Source organism: Melitaea cinxia, chromosome 2 (assembly GCF_905220565.1).
Source record: "Melitaea cinxia chromosome 2, ilMelCinx1.1, whole genome shotgun sequence".
Classification (NCBI taxonomy): Eukaryota; Metazoa; Arthropoda; class Insecta; order Lepidoptera; family Nymphalidae; genus Melitaea; species Melitaea cinxia.
Window position 1 is genome coordinate 5,979,737 of NC_059395.1, and position 15,925 is coordinate 5,995,661.

The 15,925-nt window shown below is 34.4% G+C and overlaps 1 protein-coding gene across 1 annotated transcript; it reads left to right on the forward strand.

The window, feature by feature from the left end:
- Positions 1-15,925, forward strand: LOC123663304. The gene is made up of 6 exons (XM_045597994.1): positions 1-112; positions 9,029-9,121; positions 9,657-9,804; positions 10,007-10,085; positions 10,403-10,583; positions 15,331-15,925. Exons 1-6 carry the CDS (start codon positions 22-24, stop codon positions 15,480-15,482), a joined length of 744 nt encoding a protein of 247 aa, XP_045453950.1. The 5' UTR covers positions 1-21; the 3' UTR covers positions 15,483-15,925.

The following is a 15,925-nucleotide window of genomic DNA, read 5'->3' on the forward strand; positions in this document are numbered from 1 at the left end:
TCGTACGCAAGTGCGTTCAAGATGCATTTTCTAAGATATGCATTTAGTGTCAGTGTAGTAGTGCTTTGTTATTTACAAATAGCAAGTTCTGAAAGAGAAGCTGCAGAAATAAGTACGTATTGTTTTATATTTATTAACAAATTAAGATGATTAATCTCGTTATCAAATTTATGGATATCGATATTCATACCTTAATAAATTTCATCTTTTACATATAATTTTATTTTAAATTAGTATCGTATAATACGAAACCAGAACACAATCCAGAAAAGTCAGTCCAGAAACATACACACACACACAATCATAGGAATATCACAATTATAAAAAAAAAACCGTTATAGCCTATATACTTATTTTACCCTGAGCCAAGATTCAACCCGCAACCCCTAACGCGACATTCCATTGAAATGTCTATTACGCTAACACGTCGCCATTTTCAATACAATGAAATCTTTTATTCAGTTTTTATCGTCAAATAATAATTTAAGTAGATCACGACCTAATTTTAAATCAAGTTTGAAGGAGAAGCCGTTTTGAATGATAGGTACTAATGTGGGTCGTATTGCAACTCTTACGTAAGCGATCAAATTTGGTTAATAAGGATATTTTGCAACAGTCATCTTGTAATTATTATGTTATGCAGTCAACGAATTCAACAATTATAGCCGATCGATAAATAAACGATAATGGGATAGATACAACACAAGTATTTTTTGAATACATTAAATGAAATTTTAATAAATAAATTGTACAAAATTAAAAATTGCATAAATAGTCCCATTTTTAATTCGTTATTGTTGTTTTATTTATTCCATTTTAAGCTCTTATTTAACTATTATCTAACAACTACTTAACAATTCTCATTTAATAATTAACTTTCATTTAGAACTTGGAATGTCACAACTATTGATATTAATTAAATAATTTAATATATCTATTTATTAATTAATATATCAGCAATTATTTTAAATAACAATCCGTAATAAGTAACTAATAATTGAAAGATTCCATAATACAAAATAACGATATTCGTCGCTTAAGTACAAAATAAATCAGAATCATTAATAAAACAAAATCATATATTATTAATAGGTATTAGATTTTCCTGACTAAATCAAGAATTTAACTATTATTTTATTAATATATTCACATATTTATTTTAATAATATTTACTGATTCGTTTAAAAACTGCTAATACAACGCAATTGATAAAGATCGTAACTAAAACGAATTATTCAAAAATTTATCTAATATATAAAATTCTCTTGTCGCGGTGTTTGTAGTTAAACTCCTCCGAAACGGCTTGACCGATTTTCATCAAATTTTGTATACATATTGGGTAGGTCTAAGAATCGAACAACATCTATTTTTCATCCCCCTAAATGTTAAGGGTTTATTTTTTTATGATACAACATTGAAAATATATATACAACCCTAAATTTTAAATCCTCTACGATCAACCCCTATTTTTAAATTGCGTTTAGCGGCAAGACAACGTTTGCCGAGTCAGCTAGTAATCTAAAAAATCGGTTTATAGTCAAACATACATTGAGCGTCATCTTAATTTATTTGGTTTCGACAGAAGAAATATTCCACTATCTCATAAATTTAAATTCGTCCAGAAAAACGTATACCAGTATTAATAAATAGGGTCATATCCTATAGATATATATATATATATATATATATATTCCATAATTACTTTATTAAAAATGAGTTTTCGTTAAATATATTATTATTCTTGACCTCCCTTAACGGTACCTAACTGTTCGGAGTAGATAAGTATGTCGGATGGGGTATGGGAAGTATGTCGGATTTCTTGAGTTGACCTATTTTAGTTAAAACCTTTTCTTTTTAAATAATTTATCATAGAGGGGACTAAACTTTGAAATAGAGGAGCTTTTCAACTTTAGAAATAAAAAAACCGATGACCTGAGATTAAGTTAAATATTTTTACTGTCTTATTTTGTCTGCAAGCAAATTATGGTTTGAAATAAATTTGGTAGAATGAATCTGCTATTTACATTTTATTAATACGTTATAAGATTCTGCTCTGCAATAGCCTGCAGACAATAAAGTAACTATGTAATTGGTAATAAATATGAATTCCTGTTTTTTTACACTTTTTTCCGTTATCTCTTTTGCATTCAACTCCGCCTTATGTGCAATGTATTTATATAAATGTGTTGTGAAACAAGTAAATAATATTAGATATCTGTGACATACACACGATCGTTTGGTCTAAATCTTGTGTTATAAGTTATAGGTAACAGCCCACTGATATAGCTTCATTTTTTTTATAAATACATATATAGATAGATATACGTATGGTATAAACATTTATATAAATTATATTATGCAATTTAAACATTTTGTTTATCATATGTAACCGATTGTTTCGTAATGCATGTGCAATAATCGAAATCTTTATTAAAGACATAATAAATAGGCTCCTTTCACTGGGAGATTTGAAAATACTTGTAGCACATCATAATGATTAAATACGGCGTAACTTCCTATTCTCGATACTCATTTTAATCATTATTACTATCATTGGCATTAGTGGTTTTATAGACATATAAACATACTAGCTGACCCCGCAAACGCTGTTTTGCCATATATGTATTAACCCCCGTAATCCACCCCCATCTCTTATAACTTTTGAGTATAAAAAATATATGTTTGTCGATTCTCAGATCTCCCTAATATGCACACTAAATTTCATAAAAATATGTCCAGCGCTTTCGGAGGAGTACCTATGTTAACTAACATTGTGACATGAGAATTTTATATATAAGATTCATTTTTCAAATTGAAAACATTACTTAACTTTTAAAAAACTTTTTAGTGTATTGGTAGATCCACAAAAAAAGAATGTTTTTGTAAATATTTTCCAAATCTGTTTAATTAAAAAAATAAATAAACGTAATTAATGCACATTATATATTCAACACGATATTCGACACGATTTCCATATAAATGGTTAACCATAAGTATTAATATTAATAACAATCAGTAATAAAGTTACCAGTTTCTTTGAACAATTTGATGACGCAAGGTAAACCGTCTTAAGCTCGCTGCATACGTAACGTGTGTGGAGCTGAGTTCGAACGTGGATGGGATGGGGACCGAACGTGGTCAGTAAATAATGATGGGGATTTTTAATGCATACGAACCGTGACAGTAACTCAGCATTAGGTAAATACACATGCTTCCCAACTTTAGCTCTCCGGAGGAATGGAGCGACTGTGAATACGCTGTGGAATCATGGACGGGATGTATCATACCGCACGGGGTGGAACGTGCTAAGCATCGTCACCGATGATACTTTTTATTTCCCGCGCTTCACATTCCCTTCTCGTCCATGCATCCGCAACGTAAGCTCTTTCATTTTCATTTTCGATGAAACTATATTTCCATAATAATTGTTTGCTCGCAAACAAAAAAAAATCGACTTCAATTATATCGACAAGTAATACAACACAATGTAGACGAAAAAGTTCTGATGTAACATACATAAAAAAAACCAATCCCAATTTCCTTTTTTGGAAGTCGGTTAAAAATTTTACGTCCCATCCCGTCCGGACGAAAACAATTTTATATATATATATATATATGTTATAGCGATAACTGAGGTAGGGTACGGCAGGAAAATTCCAGCTTAAGATATGGACTGGGGTAATAAGTACCTCAACCTTACAGAAGACCACAGCTAAATAATACTGTTTTCACGCTGTATTGTGTTCCTGTTGGCGGTAAGGTTACCAGAGCTCCTGAGGGGGATTGGGAATAGTCGGCAACGCGCTTGCGATGCTTCTGGTGTTTCAGGCGTCTATAAGCTACGGTAATCGCTTATCATCAGGTGAGCCGTACGCTTGTTTGCCGACCTAGTAATATAAAATAAAACGCTACGTGTGTAACGGACTTTAATATATCGATCGTTACGATGAAACCACGAGAGTGGATTATTATTATGAATTGATGTTATGTAAAACTTGACGCTATATACGTACATATAGACAATCACTAAAATCCCCTATATACATAATATACTAAATCGTAGCATTGACAAAAGTAAATACGGCTAAAAAAGTTATTTGAACTTCAAACTCATTCAAGCATTCGGAGCACTTAAAATTCAGGTTTTGCTTAAACAATACAAGGCTTGACAAACATAAATCTGGTACGGCATCATACATATATATTATATACCTAGTTCAATTAATCTGATACCTTGTTCTGCTAATATATTTATGTAAGTGATTTGATACTCTGACGTTTTGTTGCAGAAATTTTTATTTTCGTTTTAGTAGGTGGAAATTAATGTATTAATAGTTTTTGATCAATAAATAAACACACTAGACAGTGCTACTCATTACGAACAAGCATTTCATATAGTTTTACAAGTGTAACGAACCATTAAATAAATAAATAATGTGTAAACGCCTCACAGTCAACTCGGGCTTCCAGAGGATTTACTCCTATTTCGAGAGTCCGGAAAAAACACAAATCACTAGTACAAACGCCTAGACAACGATAACCTTCAAAATGACCTATGTGGGCTTCACAGTCATATTTGTCATAAGTAATAATCCTAAGAACCGTACTGGCAACCGTTAATTTCACAGCCAGTGCCGTGATCTCTGAGCCACGCTGTCGTCCACATTAACACAGCTCTATAATTTATTTGAAAACTTAAAAAACTTTGATGATTATTTTGTTAACAAATAACATTAAAATGTTGTCGTTTGTTGAGGATCTACACTCTTACAGAAAACAATGTAAATAAAAAAAATAATAATAAGAACATGCAAGAAATAACCGTATTAATATTCAAAAATAAACACGTTTAGGAAAAATTTTAATACCGATTAAGGATATTAATAAAATTACAACATATAAGGCGACAACCAAACAACATAAAAATATATAATTATTCATAAAAGCTCATTTTCAACGGATGAAACCAGTATGTAACGAAAACCCGTCGTTACAAAACATCGACACACTCACATAGAGAGGTGAAGGTCAAAGAGGTGTAGAAATGAATTTCTTAACTGATAGATGTCGAACGAGTACGATGTATTATTTGCAATAACTAAATACCTACTAAAATTTGAAAAACATTTCGACTACTACCGACTAGTTAAAAATAAAGAATTGGGTAGACTACTAGGACATTATCTATTACTCAATTTACTATTAAATACTTTGACGAATAGTTAGCATAGTTGATAGTAGTCACGTTCGATTCCTGACAATTTTTTAAAATTATCATTAAAATATTTTATAACGATAGTGTATCATGCGACTACATCTCGACATAGAATTTCGTCCTTATGGAGTATTTGTGTATGTGTATTAACCTAAATTTATCCAAAAAAAAAGAAAAAATTATCAAACATACAAAATTTTAAATACAATGTAGTGCCCGACTAGAAAAAAAGTCAGGCTCAACCAGATTATGTATCTGGACCGGATCAGGATACAATGAGGCATGCCGGATCCGGCAAGCTCTATCAGGACCAGGTCTGGTCTAGACAAGGATAGCCTGATGTAAAATATAATCAAGTATGGTAAGGCATACTGGATCAGGACCCGGTCCGGTCCAGATCAGGATAGCCTGATGTAAAATATAATCAATTGGTCATAATGCACTGATGTTGTTGTGAAAAGATTTCAAAACTTCTTTGACTATAATATAAAGAACGATCATTCTACGAAAACAAAAATAAGATAAAATAAAAAGGTTCCCATGCGTTAGTTGAAATCAATATCTGTGTCAACGAAATTTCTTAGCAGTTGTAAGCATGTTTAACAAAAAACAATTATAAGCCTTTCCATACAAAAATAATACGTTAATTAAATAACTTTCGAATGAATGTTCCGTCCTACGTCTTTCCAAATAATTGTTATCTTGCAATGTGTCACAGAATGTTTACTACTAACACCAGTGGCATAGCAGGACCCTGGCGGCGCATGAAAAGGGGCGGCAAAATCACTACAATTTTTTCACTTAATTAAAAATTTAAATTCAACCGACCGATTCGAGGATTTTTTAATCGAAAGGTGGTGCGTGTCATGACGTCCCATTTCAATTTAATTGAGATCTGACTAGTACTTTTTGAGCTTATATCTTACTAGCTGTGCCCGCGGCTTCGCCCGCGTTGAAATCAGTGTGTCACAAAGTTTTCTCGGCAAACTTCCAGTAAAACTATTTACGTTTCGTAAACCTTCCTCTTGAAGTTCTCTCTCCATTGGTGAAACCGTATGAAAATCCGTTCAGTAGATTTTGAGGGAATCGATCACATACACTTTTGGGGACTTTGTTTTATAATACACTAACTGTTGCCCGCAACTACAACATTACTATTAAGCTGCTTGACGCAAATTATTTTTTTATTTCAGTCACTTGAAATGCTTATCACTCTGAGTAACTTTTTCAAACGCACAATTTAGTATAATTTAATAATTATTTTTATAAAACCTCTCTCTCTATACACCACATTTTTAGTTTTTTTTTTCAGGCTGCAGTATAAATAGCCTTTCAGGTGAACTTATAGCTGCGGTATATGTTTCATACAAACTATCAACCCCAATTAAACCCCCTTAGCGGTGGAATATCGCAAAACCCGTTCTTAGCTGCCAAATTTCATCTTTGTCCATCTTGGATGGATGGACCCCATCCAGCGGTTTTTGAGTTCTCGTGATGAGTAAGTCAGTGACCTTTCTCTTTTATATATATATAGATTACGATGTAACATTTGGACACTTCCTCACCATCTATAGAGCATCATTTTAAATTTCAAATCTCTTACCTTAATAACATAGTACTTTCATACAAACTTTTAACCCCCGTTTTATCCCCTTAAGGGTCGAGTTTCGTAAAATCCGTTCTCAGCGGATGTTTACGCCCTATAAGGAACCTACCTTGCTAAATTTCAAGTTTGTGCTGTTATAGCTTCGGAGATTTCGTGATGAGTGAGTCAACTTACCATACCCCGTTTTAACCTTAAACGGGAGTTGATTTCTAAAGATGCATTATTTGAACACCTTCTCACTATATATAGAGCATACATTTTAAATTTCAAGTCTCTTACTTCGAAAACATAGGACTTTCATACAAACTTCCAACCCCCGTTTTACCCCCATAAGGGTCGAGTTTCGTAAAATCCATTCTTAACAGTAGTTTGCACCCTATAAGGAGCCTACCTGCTAAATTTCAAGTTTGTAGGTGTTATAGTTTTGGAGGTTTCGTGATCAGTGAGTCAACCTACGATCCCCCGTTTTAACCCCAAAAAGGAGTTAATTTGTAAAGATACATTACTTGAACACCTTTTCACTATCTATAGACCATACATTTTAAATTTCAAGTCTCTTACTTCGAAAACATAGGACTTTCATACAAACTTCCAACCCCCGTTTTACCCCCTTAGGGGTCGAGTTTCGTAAAATCCGTTCTTAGCGGATGCCTAGGTCTTATAAAGAGCCTATCTGCCAAATTTCAAGTTTGTAGGTGTTATAATTTCGGAGATTTCGTGATGAGTGAGTGACCTTTCGCTTTTATATATATAGAGATTATGGGTAAATACCACTCCACCATACTCCACTACTTTTTTATTGATATATAATACGACGTTGTATTATATAGTATAACATTTCACTGGGTATATCGATTTTGATGATTCTTGTTTTAATCGAAAGGTTGTGCATGTTATGTGGTCCTATTTAAATTGAGATCTAAGATAAACCCGACTAGAAAAAAGGTCAGGCTCAACCAGATCATGTATCTGGACCGGATCAGGATAGAATGAGGCATGCCAGATCCGGCAAGCTCTATCAGGACCAGGTCTGGACCAGACAAGGATAGTCTGATTTAAAATATAATCAAGTATGGTAAGGCATACTGGATCAGGACCCGGTCCGGTCCAGATCAGGATAGCCTGATGTAAAATATAATCAAGTATAGGAAGGCATACTGGATCAGGACCCGATCCGGTCCAGATCAGGATAGCCTGAAAGAAATTACGCAAACTGAGCCTAAATCGCGCTATTAAAGTTTTTAAGCGTACTTAGTTTAGTTATCAGGACAGTCTAGAAGGGAGTCCATTTCTACACAGTGGAGCAGTCGTAAGTAATAGGCAATAGCTAATTAATAGTTAATTATTAGAAGTTAATAAATAAAATATAATTAATAATAATAATTAATTAATATCATAAAAATAAATAAAAATAATTAATATTTAAAGTAAAAACATAAATAAATAATGCATTGGAAAAAATAAACGGAAATAAATATCATAATAATTATGTTAAGTAACATATTTATAATATCAATTCGCTTTATTTATTTTTTTTGGTAAACAATTTTTTCAAGAATATACATTCATGTTTTTTAAAAGGACCGGACCGAACCAGCTGATTAGGATGAGATGAAATTTCCTGATCTAGACCCGATCATTAGGTCTAGACCAATCATCTGGTTTCATGCCTTATCTAGTCCTGATCAGGCATGCTTGGTCCGGTCCTTCTAAGGAAGACGAAAAAAATTCTACTCGGGAAGCTGATGCTTGTCTTGTGCTTCCATTTACATTTTATCGAGATAATATGATGACTACTTTTTGAGTAATGTTTTATAACGCGTATTTACTTGACTATTAACTACTAAACTAAAGTTTACATAAACCTCACTCATCATTCAGACGTCTATACATATAAGATACGGTAAACGCTTACCATCAAGTGAGCGGTACCCTTGTTTGCCGACAGAGTTGTATATAAAAAAAGGATTTCCAGAAACCCGACCCTTATTAGGCGCAATGACATATATTATTTTATTATAGTTTAAGCGTCAAAAAAATTAATGAATTTCGATGTTTATATTAATTAACAGTTCATTATTTACTCCCTTGTATCTTGTCTCTTTTAACTAGGTACTGGTCTGTTTCACGTGGATTTATAACTTATACATATTATGCATTATATCCAATTATTTTCGTCAAATTTACATGTTAATTTTTTGTTACAGAGAAAATATTCTCACAATGCAAAACTAAGTCACCCGATTTCGACGCATGTATGAAACGTGTCTTCAACAAACTGCGACCTTATTTCAAAAGAGGTGACAGAAACATGTTATTTTTAACCTTGTGTTAACCTAGTTATAATAATTATGTTTATTTAATAATATGAGATTGTTTTTAGTTGAAATTTCTATTATTTGTGCAGAAATGAAGAAGATCTCAGCAAAATAATACTGTTTTCAAGCAGTATTGTGTTCCTGTTGGTGAGTAAGGTGACCAGAGCTCCTGGGGGGATTGGGGATTGGATCGGCAACGCGCTTGCGATGCTTCTGGTGTTGCAGGCGTCTATAAGCTACGGTAATCACTTACCATCAGGTGAGCCGTACGCTTGTTTGCCGACCTAGTGACATAAAAAAAAAAGAAATTTGGCGTGGTTAAATAAGTAATAAATTATTATATACGACATAATGTTTGGTTCATTATCATTTGCTAAGAACATTCATAATTTTAGTTCGTAATCGACTGTATTTACTCCATTATGTAGGTATGTTTGTCTCTTATGACAATAAGTTACATTTTGAAATGATTATCCTTCTTACATCACCTACTACTTAACACTCAATATTATTTCAGGAATCCCAGAAATGGGCGTAGCGCCTTTCGATCCTCATTTTGCGAAAGAAGTAGAACAAGTTCGATCAATTTTCGGAATGAAATATAAGCTTACCTTACACGATGTATTTGAAAGAGGTTGGACAAAGTCTACAGTTACTAAATATAAGTAGGTAATTTTCATACAACTACAATTTAGTTATTTTTAGAAGACCGTAAATAACAAATATACTTGTATTGTCATAAAAAGCAAACAAAATATTTCAAGTAATGTTACTTTGTATGTACCAACTCAGCAACTATAGACATTCAAGTTAATCTCGTTTTCATTACATTATTAATGACTACAAATGTGATAAATCTTATAACAGAACTGACTGGGCTAATCAGCGTATAATCTACTCTCAATATTTTCCTGAAAAGTGGTTAGAAGGAAATTATGAATTCAAGGTAACTTTCTTATTTTTATTTTATCCTATTGCTCATTTTTTCGCAATTTTAAAGCAACTAAAGCTACTAATAGGCTTCCTTTAGCCCAATTCTTTTTGTTATCCTCTTTGATATTACGGTCATATAAACCTCTTTACAAAATACCTAACAAATAACGAGAAAAAACACTCAATAGTTCTTTCAGAAAGTAATTATAGGACCAAAATGGTACAATTAGTTAGTCTGAAAAATCTGTCGAATGAAAACTAATTTATTTCAAATCAAAATAAGTGTTAGGTATATGTGTACAATGAAAAACCGTAAAATTAATGTTCCAGGGTGATATGTTAGGACTAGCAGTGGAACGCATCGGCCATTGGAACCTAACTCTTCGTGACTACTCACAAACTACCCGCATCAAGCGCAGCGGCAGCGGCGTGGACGTCAATGTAGAGGTAGACCATATCGGCGATATGGAGATACACGTTGGAAACTTGCTTCGAGGCAGAAGCGTCATGGGTAAACTATTTGTTAAATGGGTATAATTGTTAATGGATAACTGTTACTAATGGGCCAATTCACATTCGTTAAAAGATATACATAATTCATTTTTACAGCATTTCATCTGTACAAAAAAACACCTCTGATATATGGCACCCATTAATTAAATTAAATAAACTGTTATAATTTAAGAATACATACTACAATTGTTTATTTAAACATCAAAGGAAGCAAATTCCAAGTTCCAACACTAAAATGTATTTGTATATAAAATTAAAAAAGTAGGTATTTATAGTTGCTGCAATTATTTTTCTAAACAATTAGTAGACATACGCGCTCGTTCATAATTTAAAGTACATTTCCAAAACAACTAGAAAAATAATGAATATGTACTAAAATTATTACATTTATAAAAAAACTGGAGGAGGAGAAAGAGAAGGAAAAGGAGAAGCAGAGGCGCGTCACTAAGCGTTTCGTGCAAAAACAATTAAAGTACAAATGAATTATTTTTGTCTAAATAACTATGTAAATTAATAACACAAATTATTAATAATTGTGTTTGCTTGCAAACGAAAAAAAACCGACTTCAATTACATCGACGAGTAATACAACGTAGATCGACGAAAAAATAGTCAAGTAACTACGCGTTATCAAAGATTAATCAAAAAGTAGTTATCAGGTCTCGATAAAATTTATATGTGACCATATCGCACCTTCGGTGGAACAAGGGCTCAACTCCACTTTTTGTAATTTTACAGGAGAGCCATTTTAAAGTTTTTTTTACATTCCGAGTCGTATTATTCGTCTTTGTACTGCTTCAAAGTGTTTGTTCTTTGCATGAAATACGACCTATTTATTTGTGAATATGGCCATGTAGTTTGCAAGTGCCAAATATTTTTTGTTAATTGCTATTAATATTTTTTTCAAAATAAGGTGTACATTTATGCCTTTGTTCCACCAACATTTAAATCGTTTTGTAATTATGACCATATTTATCGTTCGTGTTTTAAAGATTTTGAGAAATAGAAACTAGTTTATTTGTTGCAAAAAATGTTTTATTTTATAATTAAACATCTATTTTAGGAACTTCTGTTGAAAAATCTTAAAAAACTCTAGCGAAACTCTTTGGAATTTGCCTTTAAAATTAGCGTCAATATTAACGTTATAAAATCTTTGTCCATAGTAATCAGTCCGTTTTTACTTTACTCTTACAAATCAAACTCACTCACTAACTCCACTTGAACAAATCAAAACTAACAAACATAAAACTACAAACAATCTTCATAGTTATTGTTGTACAGACCACTTTGGCATTTTACAGTAAATATTTAACAAAAAAAAAAAACGATAAAAAGGAAACGTATCTAAGAAACTAAAATAATAATAGCAACGATGCTTTCATAGAAAACAAATGAATCACGTAGCACGAGATCTATCCCTTAAAGATGTATCTGTAATTTCACCCCATCTCATCCCGTGGGTATCGTAAGAGGCGATAGAGGAAAAACAACTAGAGGGTGGGCAGCAGCGCCTTCTAAGCACAGCCTAGCAAGCGTGGCGATTACGCCAAATCCCCCTAAATGGCAGACACGACAAAAAATTATCCCCCAGTCCCCGGCGGCCCCGCTAGTCTTGGCTACGGTGGAGGCCACGATAACGGCGGGGCAGGAGGCTATAATCTCCGGCAGAAGCCAGGCCACCACACCCAACGACGACACTTGGCCCTGGCAACATATAACGCTAGGACGCTGCGGACCGACGCGAAGCTCATTGAGTTGAAAGAAGCTCTCAGCAGGTTGAGCTGGGATATTATAGGCTTATCTGAAGTCCGAAGAGAGGGAGAGGACTCGATGTCTCAAGTCTGGCAACCTGCTGTACTATCGGGAGGGCGACCAACAGTCCCAGGGTGGTGTCAGGTTCCTCGTCCGCAAAGCTCTCGTCAACAACATCGACGTCGTCAGGAGAGTGTCGAGCAGGGTGGCGTACCTTATACTCAGAATATCAAAGCGGTATTCGCTAAAGGTCATACAGGTTTACGCACCGACCTGGACACATCCATATGACGAAGTGGAAGCTATGTATGAGGAAATCTCTACAGCCATACATAGCTCTACATGCCACTACACTGCTGTGATGGGGGACTTCAATGCGAAGCTAAGCAGACGATGCGGTGATGAGTTGTGAGTGGAGCAATTTGAATACGAGCAACGGAACTCCCGGGACTGGCTACTGACTGACTTCATGAAGAAGGAAGGACTCTTTATAATGAACTCCTTCTTCAGGAAGCCGGAACGGCGCAAATGGACCTGGTGGAGTCCCGACGGCACCGTCAGGAACGAGATAGACTTTATCATGTCGACGAACAAGCACATATTTAGTGATGTCTCAGTGATCAATGCTGTGAAAACAGGAAGTGATCACCGACTTGTCCGAGGCACATTGAATATCAATGTCAAGTTTGAGAGGGGTCGGCTGATAGGGTCTGCGCTCCGACCTGCGCCTGTTCAGATTCAAAACCCCGAGAGCTTTCAACTCGAACTCCAAAATCGCTTTGGCCTGTCGCCTGGCCGACTGCGTAAATGTGGACGAGCTCAACGACGGGCTGGTGGAAATCGCCCGTGCGGTGGGGTCTAAGTTCTTCAAGACCCGCTGCCAAAAAAAAGAACCAACGCAGGACCGATCGTCGTCGAAAGCATTAGGGGAGGCTTATGCTCAGCAGTGGGCGTCCATGAGCTGGTATGATGATGATGATGATGATTTTTTTATTCTGGTGGTCTTCAATGAAGGTGGCTTGGATGCTATCAATTTGAGGTACATGCATTTCTTCGATATTCTGAATGTCTTTGTCATCATTTAACATCATCAAAACTTTTCGACTTCGGGATCCCATTTTTCCCTGAAAAATTAACTGTATAACTTAGAATAAAGCTTCAGAGTTTAAACAGCAACACCATTTTAAAATTAAAAAAAAAATGTCATTTGTCACAGTGTAATCAACTACTCAGAGTTAGAAAGGAATTCGGTATGAGAAAGTATGAATTGTTTTTATGCCTATTTTATAAAACATGTATTGGAATAACAACACCACATTTGTTCATAACACTATAAAATAATAAAAATGTTGGAAGTACAAAGTCACAAATGTTGCAATGGCTTTGTCTTTCCAAGCATTTGCTCAAGAAAAAGGCATAAGTGTGCTAAATATGACTTTGTCTCTCCAGGAATATCAAATATCAAAAGGCACATTTACCTTCGCGGCTTTGGCGCTCCAAGATAAAAACATTGCGCGCGGGGGCAACGGCGCAACTGACCAATGAGACGATGTCGCGCCAAAACGCCCACCAAATCGATCCAAAATGACAAAGACACTATTGCCGTGTAGCGACTTTTAAAGTGAATCTAATGGGAGTCTTTGTCCCACTAGATACTAGAGTGTTTTTTGGGCATTTCTGCATATTTAACTCATTTTACGAATTTTTGTAAGATACGCCCTTGTTCCACCGAAGGTGCGATATGATAAACATCAGCTTTCGACTAAATCAAAAATTATCAAAATCGGTATACCCAGTAAAAAGTTATTGCGGATTTTCAAGAGTTTCCCTCGATTTCTCTGGGATCCCATCATCAGATCCTGGTTTCCTTATCATGGTACCAAACTAGGGATATCCTCTTTCCAACAAAAAAAGAATTATCAAAATCGGTACATCTAGTAGAAAGTTATGCGGTATAATACAACGTAGGTCGACGAAAAAAGCGTCAAGTAAAAACGCATTATTAGATATAACTCGAAAAGTAGTTGTTAGATCTCAAATAAATTTTAATGGGACCAATTGGCACACACCACCTTTCGATTAAAACAAAATTTGTCGAAATCGGTCCACCCGGTCAAAAGTTCTGATGTAACATACATTAAAAAAAAAAAAAAAAAATACAGTCGAATTGAGAACCTCCTCCTTTTTTGGAAGTCGGTTAAAAATATCCATGGTTAAAGTTTTGAAGTTACAATAACACTTGGCTCCGACGCTGCGGGAAGCGCAGCCCTTTACCGCAGCGCCGGAGCTAAGGTGCAGTCAGACGCGGAGCTCTAAGGTAAGACTCATAGCTCTAAATAACACTATTCTAACCTCAAAACTTTAACCATGATACCTCCATAACCATGGGGTTTCACACGGTGGGAATGGTACGAGAGGGTAACCCGCTACTCCCCTCCATACCCTCCCCCCAAAACTCTGATTGTCTATAGAATAAACCTGACTACAGTTTCGTAACTTTTTAATGTAACAAATATATTTAGAAAATATGTCTTCTTTTATACTTGTACTGATACTTTGATATGGTAATAACAATAATTTTACTATCGAATTCCCTGAACTAAAAAATCCTGATTTTACTGATGAGATCCCAGAAACTGATTATTATGGTATCTTTCCTGTTTTCATAAAATGGATTTATACCTATTTACATTGTAAATACAAACTTAGAAAAAAACCTTTTTTTAGAAATCGATCTTTTGGACCTCGATTTTTTTATAAATTGATTTATCAGGTTATGATTCGAATCGATTTAAAAATCGATCTTTTTTTAAAAGAATCGTCAACCCTATTTCAGATCACAAAATTTCTTTTAAAGTGGTCAACGTTCCAGCACAAAGCAAAAAATTTTTAAAGTAATTTTGATGTGATCCAAGATTTTACCAGACCAGGTGCTATAGGTGTATCTATTTTTTGTAAATGCTCATTATATAACACTGCCTCCTTGTCCACAGAACAAATTCTCGATCGCATAATAAACGCAACATGGAAGCCAGGCTTCGCAGTGATCCGTCCGTTAATCAACGACCTTGTGAGCACAGCCTTCACCGACATCTGGAGCAAGTCCTTTAAGGACTTCCCAGTACAAGAGTTCATTCAAGAATAAGTTAAGATATCCTGCGTAAAAATTGTACCAGAGTCTAAATAATTTTATGTAGCGATCAAAGATTTCTTTAATGGAGAAAAGACCAAATGTGTGAAAATTACTAAAGGGCTATTTCAAAGGTTGCTCAAAAAGTTTATCATTATAATAAGTCACCGATTAGTTTTATCAGCAGGAGATAAGACCGTCAAGACTCGATTCATAATTGCAACTTTTGGTTCACTAGTTATATCTGATCATGAAAAACAGCTTTACTGGCAAACACGGAAATACGATCTAAATAATATGTCGAATAAGTTTCATAGTTTTTTTTCATAATTCATTAATTGCTGCATAATAGTCCGCATTTGTTTGTAAAATAGAATTGTAAAGGTAAATGATAATAATTTTTAAGTTTCACAAACTAGTCTGTAGATGTATATTATTGTTATGAGGGAAATAAAAGA

What these genes read in the sequence shown, in the direction of transcription:
- LOC123663304 (XM_045597994.1), top strand. Translation starts at nt 22, where the DNA reads ATGCATTTTCTAAGATATGCATTTAGTGTCAGTGTAGTAGTGCTTTGT. An exon ending in AAGGAAATTATGAATTCAAG is followed by an intron (nt 10,086 to 10,402) that starts GTAACTTTCTTA and finishes TTAATGTTCCAG; the next exon opens with GGTGATATGTTAGGACTAGC. An exon ending in TCGAGGCAGAAGCGTCATGG is followed by an intron (nt 10,584 to 15,330) that starts GTAAACTATTTG and finishes CCTTGTCCACAG; the next exon opens with AACAAATTCTCGATCGCATA.